Consider the following 27,605-nt stretch of genomic DNA (forward strand, 5'->3'; position numbering starts at 1 on the left):
GGAAGTTCATTCTCAAGATTTTTATCTCTCCAAGTAGCACTGATCCCACAACTGAATACACAAAATTGAGCCCTCCATACAGGTGCAGCATTCCAAGGTGTCAGTGGCATTGCCTGTGGAGTTTTAATGATACGTGCATGACCAGGGAAGCATACCTACACAGCACAGGCACTGCAGACCACACCCCAATTTTACAGTTCCAGCCTTACACAGCTTCATACAATAACTTAGCTGCCTACAACTGACAAGCCATCACTGTCATTTCGTGACCAGAAAGTAGCTCTCCTACCTACTATGTTCTTACAATAACTCTGAAAGCCACTTGGTGTGCAGTCACTACTGCTCCTTTTCATAGCCCTTCTGAAGAATACAAGTGACAATCTCACTCCCAGGAGAATCAAGGAACAACATAAGCATCATATGATGCCATGAGGGGATGATGCCTTTGGTCATTTTACATGCAATTTAAGCGTATTTATTCTCGAATGTTGATCTTGGTGGCAACACTAAGCTTCTTACAGAGGCAATACTTCCAGGTACATCTGTAGAAAAGGAATAGTTCAAAAAGAAAAACAGAACTAGTTGTAAAAGCCTACCTATCAACAACATTCTTTGGACCAACAGGCAAAAGCACAGCTCCTATTTCCCTATTGTGGTTATCACAACTCCCAATAATACACACCAGTTCTACCAGTCTGGCTGTCCTTGCATTAGTATGGAAGTATTGAGAAATAAGTGTGTGAAATAAAATGACAGTTTTGTAAGAGTTAAAACAGGGTTATTCAAAGATATACCAATTAACTACGCAGCCTAATACTGGAAAGTTATTAGAGCAGACACTCATTTTTACTGAGGCAGAGGAAAAGCTATATGGTTCAAAATTTTAAGTAAAGAATCCACAATTCTCTGCAGATTAACAATAAACCACCAACCTTTACTTCAGTATGACTCACAGCATACAACATCCAGACAACACAAAATAAATTATGTCCTACAAATGCTCTTTCTGGTCCTGGCAGAAAGAGCACTAAACCACTCAACTCTGGAAATCAACAGTTTTAAAGACTTAGGAAAGAAATGTGCTTCAAACAAACGTTAACTCATACAATGCCTTCTTGCTTAATTACCTCTCCTCTCCCAAGGAAAATTTTAAATAACTTAGGAAACTGTTATTAAGAAAAATATGGAGCTTTTAGAAAAGGTAAAAGTCTTGGTTTTAACCTCTTGCCTTTCAATACTCCAGATGCTGCCTCAATAGCACTCATTCTGAGAATCCTTTCTATGGAACTATTTAATGAAAAAAGTATTTTGCATTCAGTTTACAGTCTATCACAGCAGACAGAGTGGGAAGTTTAAACATTTTTCCTTTTCAGTATTATAACAGTAACAGTAAGAAATAATAATATTGATCAAGTACACATTTAAAACCAGAATATTTAACCTGTACTAATTTCTGCCATACTAATCTCATTATTCTATCCCAAAGAAGATTGGCTAGAGTATAAATAAAATCCTCAGAGCACACTGCAAGATCAGGATCAAATTACTTCTACAAAAGCAGCTGGTAATCTGTTACAGGAGACACAATGTGTGAAGCAGCAAGGAGCTCAGGCATGAGCTGCAGCAGAGAGGAACAACAGGAGTTCCCACCAGTTCCAGGCAAATCCTTCCAATCCGATCTTGCTCTCTGGTACGTGCAAGCTCATTTACTCCCACCAACTCTCAGCTGTGCTCCACAAATGGTCACAGTGCCATGTTAACAAACATTAATATCTATGGTAAAACTTGTGTATCACATCCTGGTCTTGCTCCTTAGCCAGGACTCTGGATTAAACCAGTCAGATGCTCAGAGGCTGCTGCAGCAGCTCGATATTTCACTGAGATTTTAAGCACTGACACATCAAACATGGGGCACCACATATAGAAATGCATATGCCTAATCACATTAATGCTTCCTTGGCATACTGTTGCACTGCCCAGTGCTCTAGAACAGGTACCAAGATCCAGTATGAATGTTTTGTTCATAACTAAACGAAAGATGAACAGATTATTTTTGTCTGGTATGGGATTTTTTTGCACTAGATGCAGAGATCCTACTTCTTTCCACTACTATCATCCATCATGCAGTTCAATTCGCTGGCAAGTGGGAGTTCATTCATGCAAGAGACAGAAAGTTTTGTTTTACTTCAAGAGAAATTTAAATTCTATCTATTCATACAGTCATCTGGTCTTCACTCGGTAGTTCACATTAAAAGCTGAAAACTCTTGGCTTCCATTAGGATTTTTACCATCCTGGTTCTCCTCCCTTGCAACGATGCTCATTAAAAACAGAAAAATAAGCTTAATGGCTTAATATAATTTTCTTATTGTCATCACAGGTTGCTCCGACTCAGTTAAAACAGGTTACAGCACCTCAAAGAAGGCACAATTTCGTGAATATAGTCCCTGGGTTTGGAGACAACACTCCCTCCTCCAGGCTTCTGGTAACTCCAGAAGAGCCCTACTAGGACGAACGTGTTTAAACCCGGAGTAATTCCAGCACAAGTAGAAGGCAGGGCACTACAAACAGTACATAAAACTGTGTACATACATACAGGCACATATGGCAAACTGGTCATCATAACTGTTATTTGGTTTTGTTTTAACTTTTTTATTGTTGTTGTTTTGTGGCTTTTTTTGCTGTTGCTTTCCTGACTGCAAAAACCATTACACCCACGACTTAATCTCAGTGGACTGAAAGGTTCAAATAAGGTTATAGATTGCAAGGCAGAAAAAAAGTGTCCACATGGAGACTTCTGAAGTCGGAGAGAGAGAACATGAACCCTGGTTCCCATTCTTTAACAGAAGGTCAATTTCTCTGGAAATTTCTTAACTCTTCCCTAATTTTATCTGAAAAAACTTCACCTATAGATTAAGTTTCAAAATCATCAGATGGAAACCAAAAGAGGCACCAAGATCTTAAACTTGCTAAAAACCATAATGGAATATTTTAGTAATTTTAAACAGCAGAATACTGCCAAAAGCTATCCATACTCCCCAACGCTGAAGAAACCGAGTCAGTATTTGCAGGTCCCTCTGCGACGGCTAGAAAGCTGTTTCTGCATGCGGGGGCCCTTGTATCTGAAAACAGGAGCAGTTCAGCTGTAAATAATGCAGAGGCACAATTCTGTGAGCGATTCTTGACCTTCGGTACGCAATTCTACTCGTGCTTCTTTCCTTTAAGGGGGCGGAAGGGACAAAAGAGCACAAGCAGCAGAGCAAGGCGCAGCGCCTGCCCCCGAGCCAGCCGGCTGTGAAGGTCGAGGAGCCCGAGGAGGAGGAAGAGCGGCTGCACGTTGCTCACCCCCCATTCTGCAGCCCGGCGAGCGCTGCAGGCCTCGCCCGCGCACCGCAGCCCCCCGGGCCCGCTCGCTCATCATGGGGCGAGCGGGGGCAGACGCGTCCGCGCCGGTGCCTCCGCGCATCCCCGCCCGCGCCGCGCCCTCCGCAGCACTCACCCCGCTCCGGGCCCCCCGGGCGGCGGGGCGCAAGCAGCGGCGCCCCCGCGGGCCGGGGGAGCCTCGCTGCCGGCGGCGGCCACCTCAGGACTGCTTCCCCCCTCACGGCTTCCCCCCGGCCCGCGCCGCTGAGAGGCCGCGGCGTGCGGGGCGGGCAGAGCGCAGGGGCTGCGGTGGCCGGCTGGCTGCTGCTGCTTCTCCCTCCTTCTGCCGGAGCCTCATGTGCCCTCCTCCTGCCGGGTCTCTCCTGCCGGGCCACTGCCGCTCCAGCTCCAGGCTCTCCAGCGGCGCCCGGGGACCACTGCGAACCCCTCCGGCCGGGCGGCAGCACACGTGCGGCGGCTGCCGGGCGCGGGGCTCCTGCAACCGCGCAGCCTCCTCGGGAGGCGGGGCGGCGCCCGCCGCCGGCGGGGCAGCAGGAAGGGGCGGGAGGCACGGAACGCCGCCGACGGCCACCTCGGCGGCCGCTGGCTCGGTAGTCGCAGCGCTCCCTTTCCCGCCCCCCGGAGGCCATTACCTCATGGCCCAGCCCTGCCGCGGAGGAGGGGCCGAGCGTCGCCCGGCAACCGGCCCCCTGCCGCGGACGGGCTGGGCAGGCAGGGCACAAGGATGTCCGCGGAAGGAGAGGTTTGTGGGCGGGCGGAACAGCCCGAGCGCGGCCGCGGGCAGCGCTGGCCGGCACTGCTCCCACAGCTCCCGGGACACGCACAAGCGATCTGGGCTGGTTTGAGAGGCGGAGAGGGCAAGAATGACTACGGGGTGTATTAAGCACCAGAAAATCCTCAAAGGAAAAGGTTTACTATGAATGTCTCATATACAGAGAAAAGTCTCAAGTTCTTTTCCAATCTTTTTAATGGTGCCCCGCGACAGGACAAAAACCAGTGATCATAAACTAAATCACAAGAAGTTTCACGGCAACATGAAGAAGAACCTCTTTACGCTGAGGGTGGCCGAGCACTGAAGAGGCTGCCTGGGGACGGTGTGGAGTCTCCCTCTCTGGAGACATTTAAAACCCTCCTGGATGCATTCCTGTGTAACGTGCTCTAGCTCACTCTACCTTGGCAGAGGCTTGGACGAAATAATCTCAAGAGCTCCCTTCCAAACCTATCCTGTAATAAATGTAATAATTATTAAAGAAAAAAAGAAAAGTGAGAAACCTAGAACAAATCAGGACTTCATATATTTATTGGAGGAAGGTTTGATTGGTTTTTGCCTGCCGGCAAGGGAGTAATAGAACTGCATTCAAGGTTACAGCGGGTAAGACAAAAAAAAAAGTTGCAGTCATGCTGGTGGTGACCAGATTCCAGAAGCATGGAATAACCTCCATGTGTAAATGAGAGTGTAAATGAATTCAGGGCTCGACGCCGAATAATCCAGAAAAAGAAATGATCCAACCCTTCACAGATGCAAACAAAGAGAATCCCAGATGGGGATGTATGCCTTTGGGTGACGGAAAAGAGAAATATTGCGAGGATTCTCAGACAGCTGCTTTCCGAAAAGGCGTGTCTACAGAGCAAATTCCCAGCTAGTGATTTAAATGGGGCACATGAGTCAACCTAAATGCTTGGTGTTGCTCCCAAAAGGACCAGGCTTCTCTCCCCATTCTCCTGTGGATGAGCCAGGCACTCCTGGTTTCCCCAAGGGCTGGTTCTGCTGCTTAGGATTCCTCAGTGACTCAGTTTACTAACCTCACACAGAACTAACTGGACTTTTTCCACGTCAGTTTTCTGCCCCATTAGTGAGCTGAACTGATTCACCCTAACATCATAGAACTATCAGGAGTGAGCACAAAAGATGAGCTGAAATCATTAGTCTGGGAGGAAAGGGACCCACCCCTCTGGTAACCTTGCACTCTTAAATCATCTCAATAGTCTCAACTAAATCCTCCCTAAAATAGAAAGTTCATGTTACTGCTAAGAAGTCTAACAACACAGTATCACTAAAAAGGTTGGTGCCTTCCCCTTCTCACCCTTAGCTGAGTCCTCCCATTGCTCCTTTTGTGTCCAGTCTTGAATATATGTGACCCTTGCCAGTGAGCAAGCTAAATCAGGAGGGTTGTTTTCTGATTAATACTGAAACAGCTAACCATGAAGTCAATGAGCAACAGAGTTGCATAAGAGAGGAAACAAGACTGGGAGGTTGCAAAAGATGGATGGAGCCCCAAAGCAGCAGCTGGAAATTTGTTTTAATATGTAACATAAGGCTGAGACAGCCTTAGTTACTGAGGACTAATGGTCTTACAGTGAAGGAGAAGTAATTTTGAGGAACAAGAGTTTCACATACTATAAATGAGAAGCAGAAGAGCTTAAAAAAGAAAAGAGCTTTCAGTTCCAAAAAAACAGAGGAAGATACAGAACAGACGCACCTTGGAATCCAGTCCAGGAATAAAATCAAATGCTGAGGGGAAAAAAAAAAAAAATAAGAGAGAAGGCAGGCAGAGGAAAAAACAGGAAGTAGAAAAGTGAATATCCACGCCAACAACAGCAAGAAACAAGTGTCCATGGTTGTAGGTTTCTTATTGAGAAGAACCAATTGACCTGTCACGTCTGTAAGGAACAAGGATTTGAGATGTACTGCTGAGACTGAAAAGACTCTTGTTAAAGTGAGCAGAAGGCCTTCACAGTGTGAGAAATGGCAATGACATGCACCACTTACATCCAAACACAGTATGTGGAAAAGAGAATTTGGGGCTATGGGATTGCCAGGCCCTTGCATACAAGGATATATACACTGGTCATACGACATGGTAGCAATTGTTTGGTAGTATTGTGCCAAATCCTCCTGATGATTTTTTTGTCATCTGGTGCTATAGTATACGTAAGCATACTCCACTATATTCCTATCACCAGTTCAATTTATCCACCTAATAATTCCAAAGCTGGCAATTGACATCATAACCAAATACTTGCAAAAAAATTTCCTAGATTTCTCTGCTCTCTTTCCATTTTCATTTTCTTTTCCATTTCCTCTCTCTTTTTGATTTTACCATATATGATATTGTCATCACGATATTTTCATATTCATTCTCAGTTTTGCTCCCTTGATTACATTTCTAGAAGAAACTTTATTTCCACCCTGCTAAAATACAGCACCTTTCAAATGTGCTTTTCAGTGAGCATGCTGTTGTTTTTCTTGTATTCCTCACCATCCACCGTCTGTAGAATCTCCTTCATAGGCCCTGTAAACCAATCAAAGAATACAATAAAAGCTTTAAAAGCATTTGAAACCAGTTTAAGAAATCTCTGATTAGTTTGCCAGCTGAAGACTCCAATTGCAGCTACAATTGTGGGGTAAAGGATTTTAATCTCAGAGAACAAACTAATTCCAGTGGGCATTAACAAGTGTTTGGAGAGAAAAAAAGTCTCTAAAACATACCCTGTATTTCTGAATAGCTGCCATGGAGTTAAAAATAAAGGAGTTGCAGTGCTTTCTCTTTTTGTTCTTCCTGCTGGTACGTGGTGTTACTGGCCCCATTTCTCACACTTTTATATCTGCGTGAACTAAGTAATGCTGCAAATCCTTTAAAAAGATGTATGAAGTGTCTGCACAACACTGCCTGTACAACATCGTTTCTCATTTAAATGACGTTTTTTGTAAAGCTGTCATTGCTTTTACCTGAATTCCAAAACACAGATACTTGCAAGTTGTCTTACTGAGCATATGAAAATTAAAAATGTAAGTACTTTTGACTGATTTTTTCTTGGTTGATGTTTGGGGGGGTTGTTGTTCCAAAGGGATTTTTTTTGTTTATTAATTTGTTTTGTTTTACAAGACATTATGCAATTCTACTTTGCTGGAAGAATCAAATCAGCAGAAAAGCTTTTCTTGTTCAGAGCTCTGTGCTTCTTTCAGCTAGCATCAGGCAGCATCACTTCCCCTTCTTCAACTGCATCTCTGTTGAAAATTTATTTCCTGTAAAGGGGCTGCATCTTTCAGGAGCAGTACCAAATTATGGAATTGGCCTGAAGTGTCATTGTGACTGTGACCTAAGGAGAGGTGATGCTGATTCGAAAAAGAACACATGGAAAATGAGAGGCTAAATAAAAAACAAATTTAAAAGTAATTTTATGGACCAGCTAAAGCATAAACACAAGCTGAGGAGAGAAATAAAATGGAGATGAAAAGATTTTAAGGAGAAAACTCACAAAAATTTCCTGCATAGTGGATCATAAAGAATAATTATAGCAAAAGAAACATCATTCCAGATTTTACAGTTTGAGGGGAAAAAAACAACAAATGGAGGCAAACAGTGACTCGGAGGATGGGGTTTTGCATATATTTTACAATAATGAGATGCAAGTTGGAATAAATAGTTTGTAAAGATCAGATTAGCATTATAAGTGAAGTCAAATACACAAACAAAAAGGAAATTAAATGCAAGATAGCAGGATAATGATAAATGTGCCAGGCTTTCATTTTGCAAGAAAAAGGAAAAAGCCCATGTAATCAAGCAAAGTCAAATGAAAATTACACCATGGAATGATGATAATACTTTTAATCAGAATTTTAATCAGAAAGCAAAAGATATCCTGAGTATGCAGTCTGAATCTTCAGAATATGCAGTATAAAAGCCACTGCTTGCTGCTGAAACAGTGAATTTGTATGTATGATGAAGAAGCATGACTCTTGTGTGAGTGCAAACTGCTGGATGTAATGGAAGAAAACAGGATGTTCTCCTGCCATGTTATACCTACAACAGATGAAAATAATTCAACCAGTATAGCATGCTTTATACACTATCTATTGCATTAGAACAAGGAATAGTTTGACTATTGAAATACACACAACAATAAATAATTTTACCTAATCTCAACATTAAGGAAAGGGAATGGCAGTCACTGAAAAAACAAAATATTGACAAGGCCTATTCAGCTTCCCTGTCTCAGCAAAAGAGTCACCATCATATTTTGGAAGCCAGCAAGTAGGCGTAGGTGTTGAGAATGCTGTTAGAAGTGAACCTTACAGCAGAAGAGTATCAACTCTGCCAGCCAGGCTCACAAAGCCAGTATAAGAAGTGATTATACTCAGGAATATGATATGAGAAATGACTGGCAGAAACTGGTAATTCATTACAATTAACCCCATCTTCTTAGCAGTTAATACAAACAAACAAACAAACAGGAAGTTGGTCCTGACTGTCGTATCATATGCAGAGCAGTTGCTGATTTCCCAGGGAAATCAAGTTATTTTGGGAAGGTAAAAATGCCTTGTAATATGCCAACCTTTAAAGGTGTTAACTCAGAGAGTATTAAAATTTTCAGCATATCTCACCACATCTCTTTCCAACCTTAGACATTTGCGAAGCATTGAGACCATAACAGAGGAAAACACAAGCATGGCATACATGTAGTACTGGTGACCTTACAAGTCGATCCAGCGAGGTGAGATTTGGAGCCTTGTTATTGTACAAGAAACCACTCGTAGTTTTTTTGCCTCACCAGTGAAACAAAACACAAACTGTTTTGCAATAATGTTTCAAAAGTGTAGAAGACAATTCTTTGACTGAGAAAACAAATTTTCAAACAAGAATCCCGGAAAGCAACTAAGAATTTGAAAAGTCGTTGCTATCTCCAAATATCAGAGATATATGATACTAAAACAGTAACATTTGAATTTATTTAATGAATTTGAGATGGACCAGTAAGTACAACAGAGTTGTACCAGAAAATCAAGGTGACAAAAATCATAATATCATATCAAAATGATAATATCATAAACATATATTAATGTTACCACAAAATACAAAAATAAGGAAGAACAAAGTTCCATTTAAATGATGAAAATATGTGCCAGTTTCAAGAGGATATTGGACAATAATCTGAAAAAAAAGCACAAGATAAAGATGTGCCTATGTCCACCATTCTGCCAAAAAGATCAAACACCAGAAAAGTGGCTCTTTACATTTCCCAGGAATAGCAGTACTGTCAAGGCAAATGGAACATAAGAGTATTTTATTTCAGCAACTGAATCATCATACCCTAGATGCCGAGAATAGAAATTCTCTTGAGAATGGGGTCAATCTGGAATAGAAATAAACACCATGTACTAACAAGATGGGATAGAACATGAGTAATCATGATATCTGGGAAAAAAAATAAAAGAAAAGGTAGTACATATGGCAAAATAAAACAGGACTGTAGAGTATTTTCAACAGGCATTAGAGCAGACTGAAGAACACATCTCACAAAACATGGAAACACCTTAAAATTATAGGCTACTATATTTTTATATATTTTATATATTAGATAGATTTTTGAGAACCAGGCAAAATGTCAGAGGCTTATGCAGTAGCCATTGAGGGTACAGCAATGAAGTGTTTAAGCATGCCTGAACTATGTGCTTGCAATCACGAGATCTCAGTTTGCCTTAAATTAGATCATATATTTATTTGAGAACAAGAATTTGATTACATTTGACTGTCCCGTCTAATAGCCAGGCAAATAGCAAGGCTGAGTTTGCTGCATAGATTGCTAAGAGTATTGAAATGGTGCAAACAGGACAGAGAATATTTTGCATTCCGTTCTTGAATGTTGAAAATATTCCCACAGAAAAGCTCTCTGCAGTTGAGTACAATGCTTGAAGTCATGTTTGATAACAGGATAAAGGAGTAACAGAATGAAACAGTAAGTAAAAGGCCTAAGATAAGAGTCTTATAATTACAACCCTGATTTGTATTTGTAATACTTTATTTCTGCAAGATAACTCTCATACTTGAAGCAACATGTTTGAAGAGAGAATCCTCCATTCTTACACCAAATCAAACGGAAAATTCCTCATCTGGAGTGAATTGAAACTGTGCACCCAGATAGTAAGAAACATATAGTTGTAATGAAATGTGTATCAACAATAAAAAAGTGGGTTGGAGAAAAAGGTAGTATAAGTCAACGTCTCCCTGTGTCTGCTTTTAATCATACCGAATTTTTTTTATCATGGAGACATTTAATTTCAAAAGCTATAAATCTCTGGTTCAATTGTTACCAAAAAAATTTTTAGTGTGTTTCTCTCACTCTATTTTGTAGTGCTATTGCCACTATTATATTAAGATTTCAACAGACTTCATTAATGTTAAAGTTCATACAATCTCACTCCCCCAAAATGGGCTATTTACCCTCTTTGCATAAAAATAATCCCTAACCTGGACTAATTTAACAGAAAGCGTCCATAGGCCGAAACATGAGAAATCTGGAAGAAAGGACAGTAACTTGATAGCTGTTGTGGCTTAGTTTTATCTTCTTGGACAGGGACAATGAAATTGACTTATTCTAAGATGTGGCCTTGAACTGCTGCCAAGACTTGTGTGCAACTGAGCTAATATTCTATTCCTTCTTCTTTATATCAGTCATTCTTATCACAACCACAGATAAAACACACATTTTCTGAAATCTAAATAAATCCCTCTTCAAAGCATACTTTTCTTGTGCTTATTAATAGAAAGTGAGGTCTACTTAGGCATCTGGTTTATTTATATCTAGTCAACTATTTATTTAGATTAAAAAAAGAATAGAAAAAATATCTTACTTGTGCAGCTTCAAAGCTGTAGCTTCATTGATAATTACAAGTCACCTCTGCAATTACTGAAAACTTACAGTGTAAAATGGGACAGAGCACCGATTTTCTCAGCTTGTCTTCATAGGGGAGGTGTCTCAGTCCCCTTATTACTTCATGGCGTTCCCTGGACTTGCTCCAACACTTCCATGTCCTTCGTATTTTGGAGGCACCAGAGCTGGATGCAGCACTCCAGGTAAAGTCTCACAAGAACAGAGAGTACAGGGACAGAATTACCTCCTCTGCCCTGCTGGCCATGTTCCTTTTGATGCACACCAGGATACCTCTGGCTTTCTGGGCTGCCAGCCCACACTGCTGGCTCATGTTGAGTTTTTTTACAACAATATAGAGGGGTTTGGGTTGGTTTTTTCGTTTTTCAATATTACAGGGGTTTAAAATCATACTGAAGCCTTCTGGAGAGTGGGAGTAAAAAACTTGACCATCTGTTATCATGCTGCCTAGAAGAAACATTGCATTCTTCCTGTAAGTGTACTACTTTTATCAATATTGGTTGAAATGGATCAATGGGTTCAAACCCGTAAGGAGGTCAAAATAAAGGTGAGACAATGAGAAAAAACAGAATTCTTTACAGCTTGCTCTAGAGCAAATGTTTTTAAATGTTTTGTAAGAATCACAGAATGGTTAGAGTTGGAAGGGACCTCAAAGACCATATAGTTCCAATCCCCTGCTGTGCCTAACCTTTCACTATACCAGATTCCTCAGAGCACCATGCAACGGGGCCTTGAACAATTCCAGGGATGGGACACCCACAGCTTCTTTGTGCAACCAGTGACAGTGCCTCACCACCCCCACAGCAAAGATTTTTTCCCTAATATCTACTCCAAATCTACTTTCTTTCAGTTTGAAGGCCTTTGTCCTGTGACCACAGTTCCTGATGTTGCCCAAAAGCAAGGGAATTTTTCAAGGGCCTTATAAAAGCAAAACCAGACAAGAAAAAAATGAAAAACAGATACCCACAGGATGAAAAAAAAGTGAAAACTCCACGTTACTGTTAAACACAGAAAACGCTTGTTTCAGGAGCTAAATTTTGTCACAAGTAAAGTGTCCCTCAATTAAGCACTTGCAAAAGGCCGTGGCAGGGCTGAGGACGCTACCTGCCGTTTTGACTGCGGAGGTTGCCTAGAGCAGCCCCACCAGCCCAGGCTGCCGGCGGCAGCCGGACCCTTCCCGACGGACGCGCCCGCCTCTGGCTGGGGAACACCCGGGAACATCCGGGAACGCCCCCCCCCCCCCCCCCCCCGATCGCCGCCCGGTGGTCCCGCCCAGGCGTAGGCGCCCCTTAGCCTAATGGGGCTCCACTCTGCTTCCGGCGTCCTGCGCCGTCTCCTGGAAGCGGCCGTGGGGGGGCGACCATCCGAGTAGCGTGCGGGGGGTGCGGGGAAGCAGCCCGGTGGGACCTGGCGGTGCATTCCAGCTGCAATAAAGGTTAGTAAAACTCTTCAGTTCCCGGAGTCACCCTACCTGCTGAGCCAGTGCTTTTCCCGCTTGCTTGTATTTTGTGGCGCGCAGGGACGACTGCCACCGGGGCATGGGAGACTCCGTCCCAGGCTTGGGGTTCCGCCGTTTCGGTTGATGGCGGCGGCTTGGCGGTGGTCCATCCCTCGCCGGACTAAGGCTGCCGTTCCCATCCTTTCCCGCCGGGTGCATCCCCCGCACACAGGTACGGCTGTCGTTCCCCCTCTTTCCCGCTGGTTGCATCCCCCGCACACAGGTGCGGCTGTCGTTCCCCCTCTTTCCCGCTGGTTGCATCCCCCGCACACAGGTGCGGCTGTCGTTCCCCCTCTTTCCCGCTGGTTGCATCCCCCGCACACAGGTGCGGCTGTCGTTCCCCCTCTTTCCCGCTGGTTGCATCCCCCGCACACAGGTGCGGCTGTCGTTCCCCCTCTTTCCCGCTGGTTGCATCCCCCGCACACAGGTGCGGCTGTCGTTCCCCCTCTTTCCCGCTGGTTGCATCCCCCGCACACAGGTGCGGCTGTCGTTCTTATCCTTTCCCAGCGGTTGCATCCCTCGCACACAGGTGCGTCTGTCGTTCCCCTTCTTTCCCGCCAGTCCGTTCCCGCACACAGGTACGGCTGTCGTTTCCCCTCTTTCCCGCTAGTTCTATTCCCGCACACAGGTACGGCTCTCGTACCTTTCCCCCTTTCTCGCGCACGTTAGCGGCCGTTACGTGACGGAGCGCGCGCGCCCAGCGGCCCCTCACCGCCACCGCCCTGTCCCGATCCCTCCCCCGATCCCCCCGCCTCGATCCCTGACCCGATCCTTCACCGCCTTCTCGCTTCCTCCGCCGCCGTCCCTCGGTCCGAGTGCGGGAGCGGGCCCGGGGCGGGGCTGGAACCTCCCGCTGGAGCGCTCCTGAGACCCCTCGGCTCCCTCCCCTGTGCTGCAAGTGCGCCGGGAGGCGGCTGTGTCGGCGGGGCCGCCGTGCAGCGCCTCAGGCCTGGCCGCCCCCGACAGATCTGGGACCTCAGGAGATCGCGGCTCGTGCACTGGTTGCTCGGTTCGGAGTGAGTTTGGCCATTCCCTCGTAAGGAAGAGTGAACCGCGTCTCCTCGGTGTGCTGGTACTGTATCCAGTCCAGAGCAAATCAGTTCCCTCGGCGCCTGGAGGTTACCGCTTTGGGTGCTTCGGTGGAGTTTCACACCTGCTTCATTACAGTGGTGGCTTTGGAGACTTCCATGACGGCCTTCTTACCTCATCTTTTCACTTTTTATATCAGTTTATTTATCTCTTTTTACTTCTGTGTCAAAATCTATCTGTCTGTTTTGTGTGTCAGAGAAGCTGTGGGTGTCCCATCCCTGGCAGCGTTCAAGGCCTGGTTGAATGGGACATTGAGTACAGTGTTCTAGTAGGATGTGTTCCTGCCCACAGCAGGAGCACTGGAACGAGATGATCTTTATGGTCCATTCCAACCCAAGCCATTCTATGAATTTATGATTCTATGCTTCGTTGGTTTACGTACTGAAATAAAGGCATAGTCATTACTCTTGAGAGTCAGAGACTATTCTCTTTTTCCTGTAGCCTCTTGCATTTTTACAGATATACTATTTAGAATTTAGAATATCTACTAGCCTACTTATTACTTTTTAAATAAGATCTTGAAAGTATAAAATTCACCTGTTAAAAATTTTGATCACATTTCCTGAGAGGAGGTCTTCTGTAAAGTAATTATATTCAATCTTTCTGGAAGTATGGAAACCCTATTCATGATAATTGAGAGATTGAATACTGTACATGAATGACCATTCAGTTTGAAGGTTTCCCCTTTCTCTTCCTTTCTTTAGGTATATTTGTTTATGAGACCAATGCCATGTTTCCAGTCTGTTGCCTGTGAAGCATCCTAAAGCATGGAGAACTTTGTTTTGTATGAGGAGATTGGAAGAGGAAATAGGACAGTTGTTTATAAAGGAAGAAGAAAAGGAACAATTAATTTTGTTGCCATTGTTTGCAGTGATAAATGCAAGAGAGCTGGAATAGCAAACTGGGTAAGTAGTGGGGTTTCTTTTTTGCTGAATTTAGGAAAAAAAAATACAGCCTACAAAATTCTGATAGCACAAATTATAGAAAAGTGCCACATGCTTTTTTAGATGGAGTTTGTCACATTTAGGTAAGCTTCTCAAGATTTTAAGTTCTAATTCTTTAACTGCAGTCTTATTTTAATGTATATACTTTTTCATGTGATTTTATTGGGTTTTGGATTGCATACATAAACCTATGTTTACAATCTTACTGTTTCTGTAATGTGTCAGTGAACGTGTAAAAATAGTTATATGTGGTGGTTTGCTTTATTTTGTTATTAGTTGTGCAAATCCAGTGGTAGCAGTAACTTCCAGTGTACAATCAATTTCTTACTTAGCAAGAAGAAATTATTTTTGATGAAAGAATACCATATAAGTTAAATCAATTCTGTTTTGTAAAGCCTTTGCAAAGGTTTAAATATGATACTTTCTGGAAAGGAAACTGATACACAGTTCAAATATTTTATTTTTCCAGTAGGTACATTTTGTTTCTGTAGTGGGTTAAACTTGGCTGGATGCCAGCTTTGGTTCCTACCGAAGTTGCTCTATCACTCCCTTCTTCAACTGGGCAGGAGTCAGAAAATACAATCAATGGATCAAGATAGGAGCAGGCAGAGATCACTCACCAGTTGCCTTCACAGGCAAAACAGACTCGATTTAGGGAAAGTAATTGAATTTTTTACCATAGTAATGGGAAATAAAACCAAATTGTAAAACACCTTACTCCCACCATTCCTTCTCCTGGGCACAGCTTTACTCCCAATTTTCTCTGCATCCTCCCTTGCCAGAGATGCAGGGAGATGGGGAGTAGGGTCAGTTCATCAGAAGCTGTCTCTGTTGCTCCTTGCTCCTCATGTTCTTTCCCTGCTCCAGCATGGGGTCCCTCCCAGGGGAGACAATCCTCCACAACCTTCTTCAATGTTGGTCCTTCCCACACGCTGCAGTTTTTCATGCAGTATTCCAACGTAGGTCCTTTCCACAGGGTGCAGTCTGTCAGGAACAAGTTGTTCCAGTATAAGTTCCCACATGGTTACAAGTCCTACCAACGGCCAGCATGGGCTCCTCTCTCCATGGGTCTGCAGGTCCTACCAGGAGCCTGCTCCAGCACAGACTTCAGACAGTCACAGTCTCCCTAGTGTTTCCACCTGCTCTGGAGTGGGTTCCACCACAGGCTGCGGGTGGATCTCTGCTCTGCCCTGGACTTTCATGGGGTGCAGAGGGACATCTTTGCCTCAGTGGCCTTCACCAGGGTCTGCAGGGGAATCTGCTCCAGCTCCTGGAGCACCTGCTGTCCCTCATTCTGCACTGACCTTGGTCTGCAGGGTTGTTTCTGTCACACGTTCTCACTCCTCTCCACTGCTGCTGTTGTGCAGGAGTGTTTTCTCCCTTTTTAAATGTTTCTCCCTTTTAAAATGTTTTTTTTAATGTTATCCTGGTGGTGCTGCCACCATCACTGATAGGTTGGTGTTGGCCAGCGGTGGGTCTGTCTTGGAGCTGGCTGGGATTGGCTCTGTCAGACCCAGGGGATGCTTCCAGCAGCTTCTCACAGAAGCCAGTCCTGTAGAACTCCCCACCTGGATACCGAAACCTTGCCATGCAAAATGGATAGTGTTTCATATTCCCTCTCATTGTTTCAATTATTGTCAGAACTTTTTTGTTCCTAGAAGTGTATTAGTCTTACAAATCTCTTGGGGATACCTTACATACCACTCTAGCAAGAAACAGAGGCTTCTGTAGAGATTAGGCCATGTAGATGTTGTAGAAATACAGATATTCAGGGTCTCTCGAATGGTTTTCCTTATCTGATAAGATTAAGAATGATGGAAAAGCATCTTTTTCCTTCTTCTTGCTGTATCATCTCATTTGAATTCCTACTGAAAAGAAAAAAAAGTAGGAGTGCAAGTTTGACTCCAAATTCTGATTTCCAGTTAGTTATTGTTTTAGTGGTGCAGGAAGGTTAAATAGTATTTATAATTTTGAGTTGGGAACTTATTAATTTTTTTTCTGTATTTTAAAAACAGGTGAGTTGGGCAGGCTCTGTGAGGAAGGTTATCTTTTCTCAACATACATGTAACACTAAAATATTTGAAGAATAATGTTAGTGCACTAGAAAAGGCAAGAGAAGAAGTAGTTAATCTAGAGTAGATTATATTGTTTCTTATTCCCATGCCTCAACTCCATATATATATATATTTATGTCTTTCCCCTACCTAAGTATGTTAAAAACTTCATTCTAGGTTCGTCTGACTCAGGGACTCACACATAAGAATATAGTGACATTTTATGAATGGTATGAAACAAGCAACTGTCTCTGGCTTGTAGTGGAACTATGCACAGGTAAGATAAGCTCAAAAGATGAACATTTTTAGAGTGGGTATTTATAAGATATTTATTACAGTTTCTTTACAATAAACAGATCTTTGAAAAAAAGTGTAATTATCTGATTATTAACTTGAGAAACCTGTTTATATGTGAAAGTGGTTTTGCTCTTGGAAACATTTTTAGAAATCAATTGAAATCATACATCTTCTCTGCTTTACTTTATGTGTCTTTGAAAAGTTATTTGAGTTACATAATATTGGTTTTTAAGAGCTGAGGAGAGAAGGCCAATCAGAAGATAAAAGCAAACTGTGAATAGTCAGAAGGTAGCTCAGTAAAAATTGCTTGAGAAGTTTTCTAAGGACTGGCAGCTTTGACATTCTCTTTTAAAAGACATCAAGGAGCAAATCAAGTTATAATGTACTAATGACTTATTATTGTTCAAATTAATTTTTAATCAAAGGGCAATTCAGCAGCAAAAGTGAATGATTTCAATTCTTTTCCTATTCAGTGTAACTATTTTGACTTTCACGTTAAAATCATAATTTGGGAACTCTGAGAACCCAGAACTGCATTAAATGACTCACTTAGTTTTGTAAGTTCTTATCAATCTATTAAAGGAAACTTGTAAAGCTTTCTTTAATTGTCACACTCCATGTTTTAAACTTCTGAAAGCATGCTTTCCTCCATATGGAAAGGAAAAAAAAGAAGCCAATAAGCATGTGATATATGTTAAGATTTTGGTATCTGAAGTTCATTTAATAGTAGAAGTCCATGTTACACCGAGCCTTTTTATTTATCCAGAATTCTGTTTGAAAAACTATTGAAGAAAAATTACAAGTGCTGAGAGAAAAAGGTCATTTTTTTCAGTGATTAAAAGCGATTTTAATGGCTTATAAGGATGCTTTGGTCTACTTGCATAGTCTAACTTCTGGGTACATATTTAATTTATTAGACAGGCAGCCGTTTATTGTCGAACAATTATCAGATGTTTTATCTTGCAGTTTTATAGTTTGCTGCAAGGTGAGTGTCTTGGAGTTAACTTACTTATACATAGGATAAGATATGGGTTTCTTCTTAATTTTGAGACTTAATGAGACCTGAAAAATGCTTTTGAAATACAGATTTCTCTCCCTTGTCTCAAAGATAGTTTCTGTTCTTGGATGCAAAAAGTTTGTGTTGCTGATTGCACTACTTTTTTTCTTTATGTGTTTGGCCATATTATGAAATTATTCTATATGTAGTCTTCTAAATTGCATTGCAAGGAACAGTAATTGAATGTGATGGAAGATTCTTTACTACAGCTCTGTAGTATGGGCTTGGTTTTAAAGGAATGACTGATTCACTAACCAGCATAAAAAGCCTTAGAAATAAAATAATTTTAAGATTCAGCAGTGCTGAATAATTGGAAGAGTACTGTAATGACAGACTCTGAAAGAAATGACTGATCAAAAGGAGAAAATATTCAGGAAAATCTTCTATATGATTTGGAATAAAAGATGTAGCATCCATTTCCATGAAAAGCTTTCCTAATCCCTCTTTCATTCAGAGTCTTAAATTTGTGAGGTTTTTTGTTTTGTTCTATGTGTATTTTGTTTTTTGTTTTTGTTTGGTTTTTTTTCTAATCAGCATAATTTGTCTAGGATATAAGCAACAGATAGCCCAGGAAACCTGTAGATAACTCATGGCATGTAGACCGTGGTGTCAGGCAAATGGATTTGATGCGGTGCTAGTAAAGGACCCAATGGGGCTGAGAAAAGGGATTTTGGGCAACATGGAAATGTGAAGCTCAGAATAGGGAACTGGGACGGGAAGGAAGAGAAAGAAAGAACGAACTTGTGGGAAATGAGATTAGAAGAAATCTTAAGTCCTATGAATATTTAGGACGGGAATGACTCAAATGGGATGAGTCCGATGACATAGCTGAGAATCACTGGAAAACGAGGAAGTAGGTGATGGGGGAGGAAGAGAAGTGTGTGAGCTAAGAATGCAGAAACACTAACAATTAGTGGGCTGAGGTGTAGAGAGTGTGAAGCTCAGTGAAGAATACAGGTGATAGAAGATATACATGAGAGTTATTTGGAAGGCTTTGTAAGTGTAATCTGACCAGAAACAAAGGAAGGATTGGTTGGAACTTAATGGAGAAGGAGAGTGATGATTTTAGAAGGACAGAGGAGGGTCTCATGCTAGAATAAGAAGCACAGAGAGCTGTGATTAGGACTTACTGGTACAGGAAGCTGGGATTCGTGTGAGAAACCTAGAAAGTGATATACAACAAAATAATTTATCTTTTGGACATAACTGACCTCAGGACCTCAGACTGTAACATGGTTTTAGTATTTCTGTTGTTTCTGAATTCAGTGGAAAATGGCAAATTAGTTTTAGCAATTGTTCACAGAAATTGATATCCTGCTGCTGGTATTATTTATTCTAACTTGTGCAGCAGGAATCTGGTTAAGGAATTTTAATAAAATCATGGGGTACTATTACACTGTGAAGTGACACAGTATCTGAATTTCTTTTTTTCTGTTCTGTTTCCTTTGTAAAATAATATTGAAATAATTTTGAAGTCATGCAGTTTTATTCCAGATAAAATTAAGATTTTGTCACAGTATTGAAAATAATTTTTTGTACATCTTAAATTTTGTCACTATTAGATATCAAGAAATATTTTTAATATTCACTGATACTGTTTTTTTTATTGGCAACATTTGAAGAAGTTTATGTAATTGGGCATTACTTGTGTGATCTCTTCTTTACATCCACATGCTGACTAAGTGTGTTTCAGGTGGTTCTCTAGAATCTGTCATTGCTCAGGATGAATGTCTACCAGAAGATGTGGTGAGAGAATTTGGTGTTGAGCTGGTTACTGGTTTATACCATATTCATAAGCATGGAATTATCTATTGTGGATTGAAGCCTGGAAAGGTGAGGAGGGATATTATCTATAGAGATGCTGGATGTTACTTTTCATGCTGTCAGCATTTATTTTATTATTTATATTTTACCATTTGGAAGAAGCTTACCTCACTTGTGAGGTCAGTTGAGTGTTATAATATATTTGAAGACGATCAGAGACAAGGCTGTAGCTTGAATATTTTATGATATAATTGATTTCTTTCCCTGATGTATATCTGATACAATGTGATATATTCTTTTTGATTTGGTGTAGTGGTTTAATTTAATGAAAGATTTTAATTCTCTGTCCACAAATTTGTTATTATTCTATCATGCTACAGAATATTTTGCAGCCATAGAAAATGATAGTGAGGAAGTAAAGTTAACTAAAGTTTCTTTGTTAATAACCTTCTCTATTGTTTGCATCTACCATGGAAATTCTCATTTTACTCCTGTATAAAAATACAAGTCTTTATGTAGTTTCTAATTCTGTATGTGTGTGTGTAATTTATGTAGAGGTTTGCCACAATCTGTGTTTGTTTTTAATTCATGTAGTCACCAGAATATGACTATAATAAAAAATCTTTGCTTAACAGTAGTTGGTTGTGACCTTGATCTGTAAGTGATCAAGTTGCCATTCTCTGAATCTTTGGTAAAATCTTCCACAATTCTACTCAGTTCCTGAATTTGTGGACCCAAAACCACTAAAAATACATGAGTAAAGCATAGTGTAGATGACTCAGTAGTCTTCCAAAGAGTTGCTGGTGATTCAATAAATGATTTTTTATACAGATCACATTGTTTCATGCAGGATTGTACTACCCAGAATATTTTCTTTCATTTGGGGCTGATCCAAAGTCATCTAGAACTGACAGGCCGTATCTGTATAAGAAATTAGCAGGGCAATAGTCTGGCAGTTTTAGTATTCAGTTTTATATGTGTTGTTTTAGCAAAAGGATAGGTAGTGAAAGATGGGAGAGACATTAGCCAACTTTTAAAGCCTAAGTAATGTTGCTGTAAAGTGCTCATTTCAACAGGAAGTAAAATGCTAAAGTAAGGCTTCTTCTGTGCCCCACCTCCTGCTTCTGGCTGAACGGGCTATTTCTCCAAACAAAGTTTTTGGGATTATGAAGTTTTTAGTTGCAAAAATAAGCACTGACTGGCCAGAGAAAACTCTCATCATCAGACAAAATCTGTGGAAGTTTCTACTACATAAAATGAGAAAAATTCCTTTTTTTTTCCTTAAATGAAGCCCTGTTTGGTTTTACTAGACTTTTATTTTCCTATGCAGTTTTACTCTACTTTAACTTTCTTTTCTCTAGTAACATCATTGTTTATTTAGATTTAATAATGAGTAAACAAAAGTGCACGTTGAATCTCTTAAGGGTTCTATTGGGGCACATTTTGTTAAAAGAAAAAAAAACTATTGGCATTGACTTGAAAGAAAAACTTCAGTGTTATAGTATAGTGATCCTCTCTATGTACTTAAATGGTTTGAGATTGTGATTATTTTTGTAATAAATTATTTCATATTTCATGTTGGAAATTTCAGTTTTAGTATATGATACTAGCATATCGGATTGTGTTTCTTCTAATAGATTCTGCTGGAAGGGTCTGGTGCTTTGAAATTCGGTAGTTTTTGCTGGGCTAGAGCAGATGGTGAAGACTTGGAAAAAGTTTTTGATTTAGCTGCAGCTGAAGAAGGTGAAGATATTAATGAAAGCATTCCACAAAGATACTTTAAAAATACAGTTCAAGGTATGAGATTTTTACTAGCCAGAATTAACTTACACCAGAGAGAGAATGAAAGTTGGAATATCAGTGATTATGATAAAGAAAAATGATCTAGAAATAATCCTGTTTTGTCTCGGAAAAAATTGAGCTATGGAATTATTTATGGACTTGTTAAATTTTTTGCTGCATGTGCTCTCTGTAAGGTCTGGAATAAAATTCCGTTAACTTAGTGTTAAAAGAATACAGAAACTTTGGGAAGTGTTACACAGAACTCCTGCACCTTTCATTGAGCACTGCACTGCTGTACTTTCATTGTCCTTTTTGATGCACGTGGTCTAGGGTATTTCTGGTTTGAGGTTAACTCTTTCGCTACCTTAAAGAATGATAATTTCATTTTACAGTCTGAGAAGGTTACTGTACTTCAGTTTCAACAGGCAGATCCATACAAATGCAGTAGACTGCAAACACTGTTATTTTTTTTTTTTATTGAGTAAGAAAATTTCAGACAACTGTTTTAATTCTTCTGAATATTTTATTTATCATTATCTTGGAATATCTCACAGACTTCTATTTCCAAGAAAATGTCTCATATATCAGTTACTTTTATCAGAAACAGAAGGCTTGGTAACATTTTCTGAGAGCAAAGAAAGCTGTCCTTGCTGTCTGCTGAAAGTCCACACTGGAAAGACCAATATCAGGTCTTTATTCAGGAAGAAATACAAATTTAATCTCTTTCCTGTTGCTCTTCAGAACTGTTCTGATATGCATGGTAATGACCTTTTGTCACTTAAAAAAATCAATTCCAACAAGAACCCAAAATAAACTTTTTAAGGGACTGTGGAATTGGCACTTTTACAGAATTCATGTAATTTTTTTAAAGATTTTTAAGAACTGATGGGAACCACTGTGGAAATAGGATCTGTGTATTTTATTCCTGTATCAAACAGAAAGAGATTTGTGAATAAGCTTCTATCATTTGATATGTGATGTTTTCATAGCATTTTAGTGGGAAAATAGCCATAACTGTTTAGATCAGTGATTTCAGGGGCTAGCTACCTTGTTTTTTGTAACAGAGCTTTCTAAGTTCGTGAAGGTTTATTTATTGGGATAGCTTTAAAAAAAAAAGAAATCTGAAATCTAATGTAACATAATTATTTATGTTACTCACAGGAGAATGGTTTACCATTCTGCTCAAATTGCTTAGCTCTGAAAGCTGTTAAAGCAAATCAAAACATTCTTTGCATTAATCACTGTGTTTGAAAAGTGCAGTACAAGTCAGTTTCACTTTTTCAGAAGTGAAATAAACAACAAAGTAGCATATATAATCCTACATAATCCAGTTAAAGTATAGAAGATAAATTCTTTCCTTTGAAACTACTTACATTTGCTATTTCAGTTTTCTTGTATGTTGAGTGATGATAATCTATAACTCAGTGAAGTTTGGAGACAAAGTTTGAAGTATTGAATAGGATGAATGCTGAATGAATAATCAAAATGCATTAATTGTACATTCTGTATTTTGTAGACTTTCCGTTTTACACAGCTCCTGAAGTAATAAAGGGAGACAACTTCTGCAGAGCCAGTGATCTGTGGTCTCTGGGATGTTTACTCTATGAAATGTTCTCAGGTTGTACGTTTGTTTATTTATTTAATATCTGTGATAATGGAAACATAGGTCATGGCCCCAGAGTAAATTCTTATGAACTTTCTAGAGAAGTTAGGACATAGAAAAACTTGAGACAGGTTTTGAAGATTTCTTGAAGAACATACTAACTGTGCTCAAAAGACAAGAAAAAGTATCCAATAATCAGGTGAAACGATTTTGTCAAGTGGTCCTATTGACAGCAATGCTAACCAATATGTAGGATTTAAATACTATTATTTAAAATCATAGCAGCCTTCAAATTCTGACAGTATAGTGTTTTTTAGCTCCTTGGTATTAAATTCTGTGTGCAGCGTTTTAACCTTTGAAAGAGAAAACTGCCTCACTATTGTAGACCTAGAGTAATTTGGTTCCCTGCACATAAAGTCCCCATTCGCTTCAGCTAGAAGGAGGTTTCATCGCAGAAGAGAATTACACTGCAGCCTTCTTAAACCTTAAGCAAAACGCTGATCTGCTGGATCAGCATAGCAACACAGATACCGAGATTTCTGCCTTTTCCTGTTGTCTCATTTCTGATTCATACAGGACTATCATGGTCACCTCGCTCAAGCCATCTTTGGTGCCTCTTCTGTCCGCAGTTTCTTTTGCTGTTCATGATGAAAGAGTTTAATTCAAGATTTGGAATTTAAATTGACAAGAAAACTTGATAAATAGTACTCAGACTGAGGTTGTTTATTTCTTTGGATAGTTTCTCGGGAAAATGAGCTCATGATAAATCATTGCACCTTACAACCATTTTGAAGTTTGCCTAATTTGTGAAATACACTTCTATTTGTAGGAAAACCACCATTCTTGTCAGAATGCCATTCTGAATTAATTGAAAAAATTTTATCTGAAGATCCGTTGCGACCAAGACCGGAGGGTAGAGTTCTGTTACTCTTTAATGGATCAAATCGCAGTAATACTTACAAAGTTAAAGGTTTGGTTTGCCCTTTTTCTTCTGAGGCTGTTTGCAGGAATCAGTTGTCCAAAGTGAACGTTAGCAATGCCTTCCTGAGATAAGTCCCTGTTTGTATGAATGCTTGTTTCCCTTTTATGTCCAGAGACATACATAATTTAGTTTTAATTGTTAACACTAAATCTACCTACTGCGGTGAAAATTTTGATCTCGGTCATTCTGAACATCAGTGTTATTCACAGAGATTCTTATACATTAGTGACTTTTTTTCAGTTTAAGCAGATTTTAACACGACTTGATTTCTTCTTGGCGGCTATGTGATAATTGGAGGGTGCTGTTTTTTAAAGTTACAAATTATTAGTTTGAGCATTAGTAGTTTGTTTGTTTTGGGGTTTTTTTCTGAGGATTCTTTGAAATGCAAAGAGTATATACTTAAGATTCTTTATAAACTGAGATTTGTTTTCAGATGAAATTACTATCAAGAAAGATTTTTAACATGACCTGTAGATAATAGTGTGGTTTACATTGGGTGATGATTGTTTTTGCTGTCCAAGACTGATCTTAAGTGCTTCTATTTACAGGTTCGGCTTTTCACAAAGCTTCTGCTGAGTTCATCAGTTTGCTTGATGGGTTACTTCAAAAGGATCCCCAGAAAAGGTAAACTACCTAATCTGTGACAGCTGTTTATGTTGTCACCTCTGGAGAAAATAATTATTATGATACTGTATGTATGGTATTTTGTCGATGACAGAGAATGCAAAAAAAATTTCATACCTCATATAAAAGAGCAAACTGTGCTTTTTCTTAGATGAAGATATATAGAATTAATGTTTTCATTAAGTGCATCTTGCTTTTTTGATTTTTGTACCTGGTGCTAAATAGATAACTTTTTAACAGAATGATAGGTAGTTATGCTGGTTTTGCACGTCAAAACCACTACAGCAGTTAAGAATTGGATGGCTTTGCTTTTCCAAAGTAATGGGCACATGTATTTTATTAGGCTTTAACTTATACCTGTTACTGTTCCATTCTTAAAAAATTTAGGACTATAAGTTATAGAGTATGTCACATAATTTACATGTGGGATTGACTCTGCACTTTCCTTCGTTCTTATTTTCATACTTGTGTGAATTTTCCATTCTGATTTAAGGCAAAAAGTTTGTCCTCTAAGAAAACTTACTTGTCCAAATAAAAGCAAACAAGAGGATTAACTGCTCTGTAGTGTCTCTGGGTTCAAAACCTAGTCTGGTGTGTCTCTGTGGAGTTGTACTTAGCCACTCTTTTTAGGATTTGTTTTTGCTTTTCCAAAGGCTGAATTGGACAAACCTATTGCAGCATCCATTCTGGAAAGGATCCCTTAGCCATTGTTGTGGTGGTTCTGCAGACAGACAGGGCATGAGCTTGAGGTACTGACTGTTCAAAGAAGATTTCTTTTAGTAAATATAAGCAAAAATAAAAAACATTTTATTGTCCGTAAATTATATAACTTTTGAACTTTTCTTAGAATTTTCATGAATTAATGGATTTTACACCATTCAGTGGGCGGTTTTGGATATTTAGGAATTGTATTATCCTATTAGGGTATTGCACTGTCCATTCACTTTCAACAGACTCCTTCCTGCTATAGAATATGTTGAAATTCACTTCTGAACTAAATTCTCTCATTTTTATTTATTTGTTTATGTATTATATAATATTATTGTATGAATCTGACTTAAAATTTTTTTAAAGCTTCTGGGTCAGTTTTATCTTTAGTAATTTTTTTTGTTTGTTTTAATGCATTAAGCTTAGAGCCTCACAGAGCCTATCAGCGCAGCATCTTAGAGCTGTGGTTCAGTCTTATAATCTTGCAAATGCAGCTGACCCATATTCTTTGCTTATGACATGATTAATCTAGTAGTAGGGTTTTTTTCCTAAATTTTTAATCCTCTACACTGCTACGTATACAGAAATGCCTAAACCTTTTGTGAAAATGGTTTTATGTATTAAAAAGTTAGTTTTCTTCTAAAGTCCTATTACCTTTACCTGGTTTTTGTGTTTCTAATTTTGAATTAAGACATTTAGCATTGTTTTTTATGTTTATGTTATGGTTTTTTATGTTACTTTTTTCTAAATATTTGAAAGATACTTCAGGTTCCAATCTGGGGAAGTAGTGTCAAAATAATTTTAGAATGCTGAGTGTTTTTTGTTGTATCTACTTTAAAATTTTCTCTCATATTTATGATACCAGTACTGCAGTATTTTTGTTATTAATGTTTCTTATAGTTTGAGATAGAACTCTGTCTTCTAATTTTATTTCTGCTTTCACCTGCAAAAAAAAATACTTGAAGTTTACACTGTAAACTAAGATTTTATCCAAGGTTTTAGCAAGTCTTATGTCAACATTCTGATAGTGCTAATTTTGGGGAATTGTCAGAGAACCAGAGGAACCTTAATCTCCTACAAAATATTGGGCTGTTCGGCCATGCTCTTGAGGTGTTTCTGAGGTCTCTGAAATGTCTGCTGGTGTATGCACTAATTGACAAATATAACAAATGTAAAACATTGGCTTGACATGCAAAGGAAGTTCAATACTCTCTCTTTTCCAGCTGTGAGGCTCATGTATCTATTTTCTTCACAGTGTGGCTTGGATTAATATTTGATATCCTGGAGAGCCTTCATTGAGGTTTTATGACCCAGTACCATGTGAATAATACAAGGATATGTTAAAAAGCACCCAAATAACCAAAATCAATAAAATTGTATTCAAATGTGACATACAAATCATTATACACACAAAAACGTGGTTTTAATCTAGGCTATAGACTTCACTGTTGGAGATAGGAAAAAGTCACAACAAACTGTGGAGATTAAAATGTCTGTAATGCTTTTAGTATTTCATTAGTATCTCTTGTATTATGTGATTTAACTTTTTAAATGTCTTTCATTTAAGTTCTAATGATAGAATTTTTAATAGTCTCCAAGTTATTATAAACTTATTTTTCATCATTGCCGTTACCAATATAAGAAGTATGTGCAACACATATTTAGAGAGTATATTGTTCTAGAGAATGACAACTAAACTGTATGCTAACAATTACAACAGATAATGGATATATTTTTTTATAATCCCATCATTTAAAAAAAAATCTGTAATTAATATAATTTTTTAAACAGCAGAGAAGACATAGTCTCATCAGTTTCTTCAAGTGCCAAAGAGTCAGTGGATGCTCATAAAAATCCAGATAACCGGTCATCCTCAAGTGCACCAAGTGATCCTCAACCACCAAGTGATTCTTTCAAAATAGGTAATACTGCTCATTATGTAATTTTTTAGTTACTTTATCAATCCCTATCAACATATGTAAATATGTAAATATTTACATATTTACCTTTTTTTTTCATTTTAATCTCTGAATGCAAGTTCATGTTCTCTTTTCAGTAGAAACTCAGACTGAATTGCGCCCGAAAAGTGTAGTTGATGGTGAATCAAATGAATCCATATTTCTTCTCAGGTATTAAAACCTCCTTGTAAT

At 39.6% G+C, this 27,605-nt stretch overlaps 1 protein-coding gene and 1 long non-coding RNA gene across 27 annotated transcripts in view; one reads left to right on the forward strand and one right to left on the reverse strand.

Annotated features, from left to right (window-relative positions):
• Positions 1-4,276: 4,276 nt before the first annotated feature.
• On the reverse strand, positions 4,277-12,664 carry LOC148225182 (uncharacterized). Of its 2 annotated transcripts, XR_015804025.1 has the most exons (3): positions 12,525-12,664; positions 11,084-11,245; positions 4,277-6,675 (listed from the first exon to the last, which is right to left on the reverse strand). It is a non-coding gene; the product is annotated as an uncharacterized LOC148225182 (long non-coding RNA). The 2 variants fall into 2 exon arrangements; XR_015804026.1 differs by lacking the exon at positions 11,084-11,245.
• Positions 12,328-27,605, forward strand: part of ULK4 (unc-51 like kinase 4) — a 227,023-nt gene continuing 211,745 nt past the window's right edge. For 10 of the 25 annotated variants that reach the window (XR_015803985.1, XR_015803992.1, XR_015803997.1 and 7 more), the window contains exons 1-11: positions 12,330-12,488; positions 14,345-14,545; positions 16,816-16,915; positions 19,686-19,825; positions 21,394-21,553; positions 23,055-23,156; positions 23,971-24,111; positions 24,672-24,747; positions 25,401-25,496; positions 27,247-27,377; positions 27,512-27,584. Coding sequence is in view for 20 of the 25 variants with exons in the window: in XM_088165540.1 (XP_088021666.1) it covers positions 14,408-14,545; positions 16,816-16,915; positions 19,686-19,825; positions 21,394-21,553; positions 23,055-23,156; positions 23,971-24,111; positions 24,672-24,747; positions 25,401-25,496; positions 27,247-27,377; positions 27,512-27,584 (1,157 nt within the window). In the remaining 5 variants the exon portion in view is untranslated. Of the gene's footprint in view, positions 12,489-12,595; positions 12,724-14,344; positions 14,546-16,815; positions 16,916-19,685; positions 19,826-21,393; positions 21,554-23,054; positions 23,157-23,970; positions 24,112-24,671; positions 24,748-25,400; positions 25,497-27,246; positions 27,378-27,511; positions 27,585-27,605 lie in introns of those variants that run through there. The other 15 variants (XM_088165595.1, XM_088165616.1, XM_088165620.1 and 12 more) reach the window with 11 other exon arrangements.

Source organism: Sturnus vulgaris, chromosome 1 (genome assembly GCF_052056855.1).
Source record: "Sturnus vulgaris isolate bStuVul1 chromosome 1, bStuVul1.hap1, whole genome shotgun sequence".
In the NCBI taxonomy this organism is placed as follows: Eukaryota; Metazoa; Chordata; class Aves; order Passeriformes; family Sturnidae; genus Sturnus; species Sturnus vulgaris.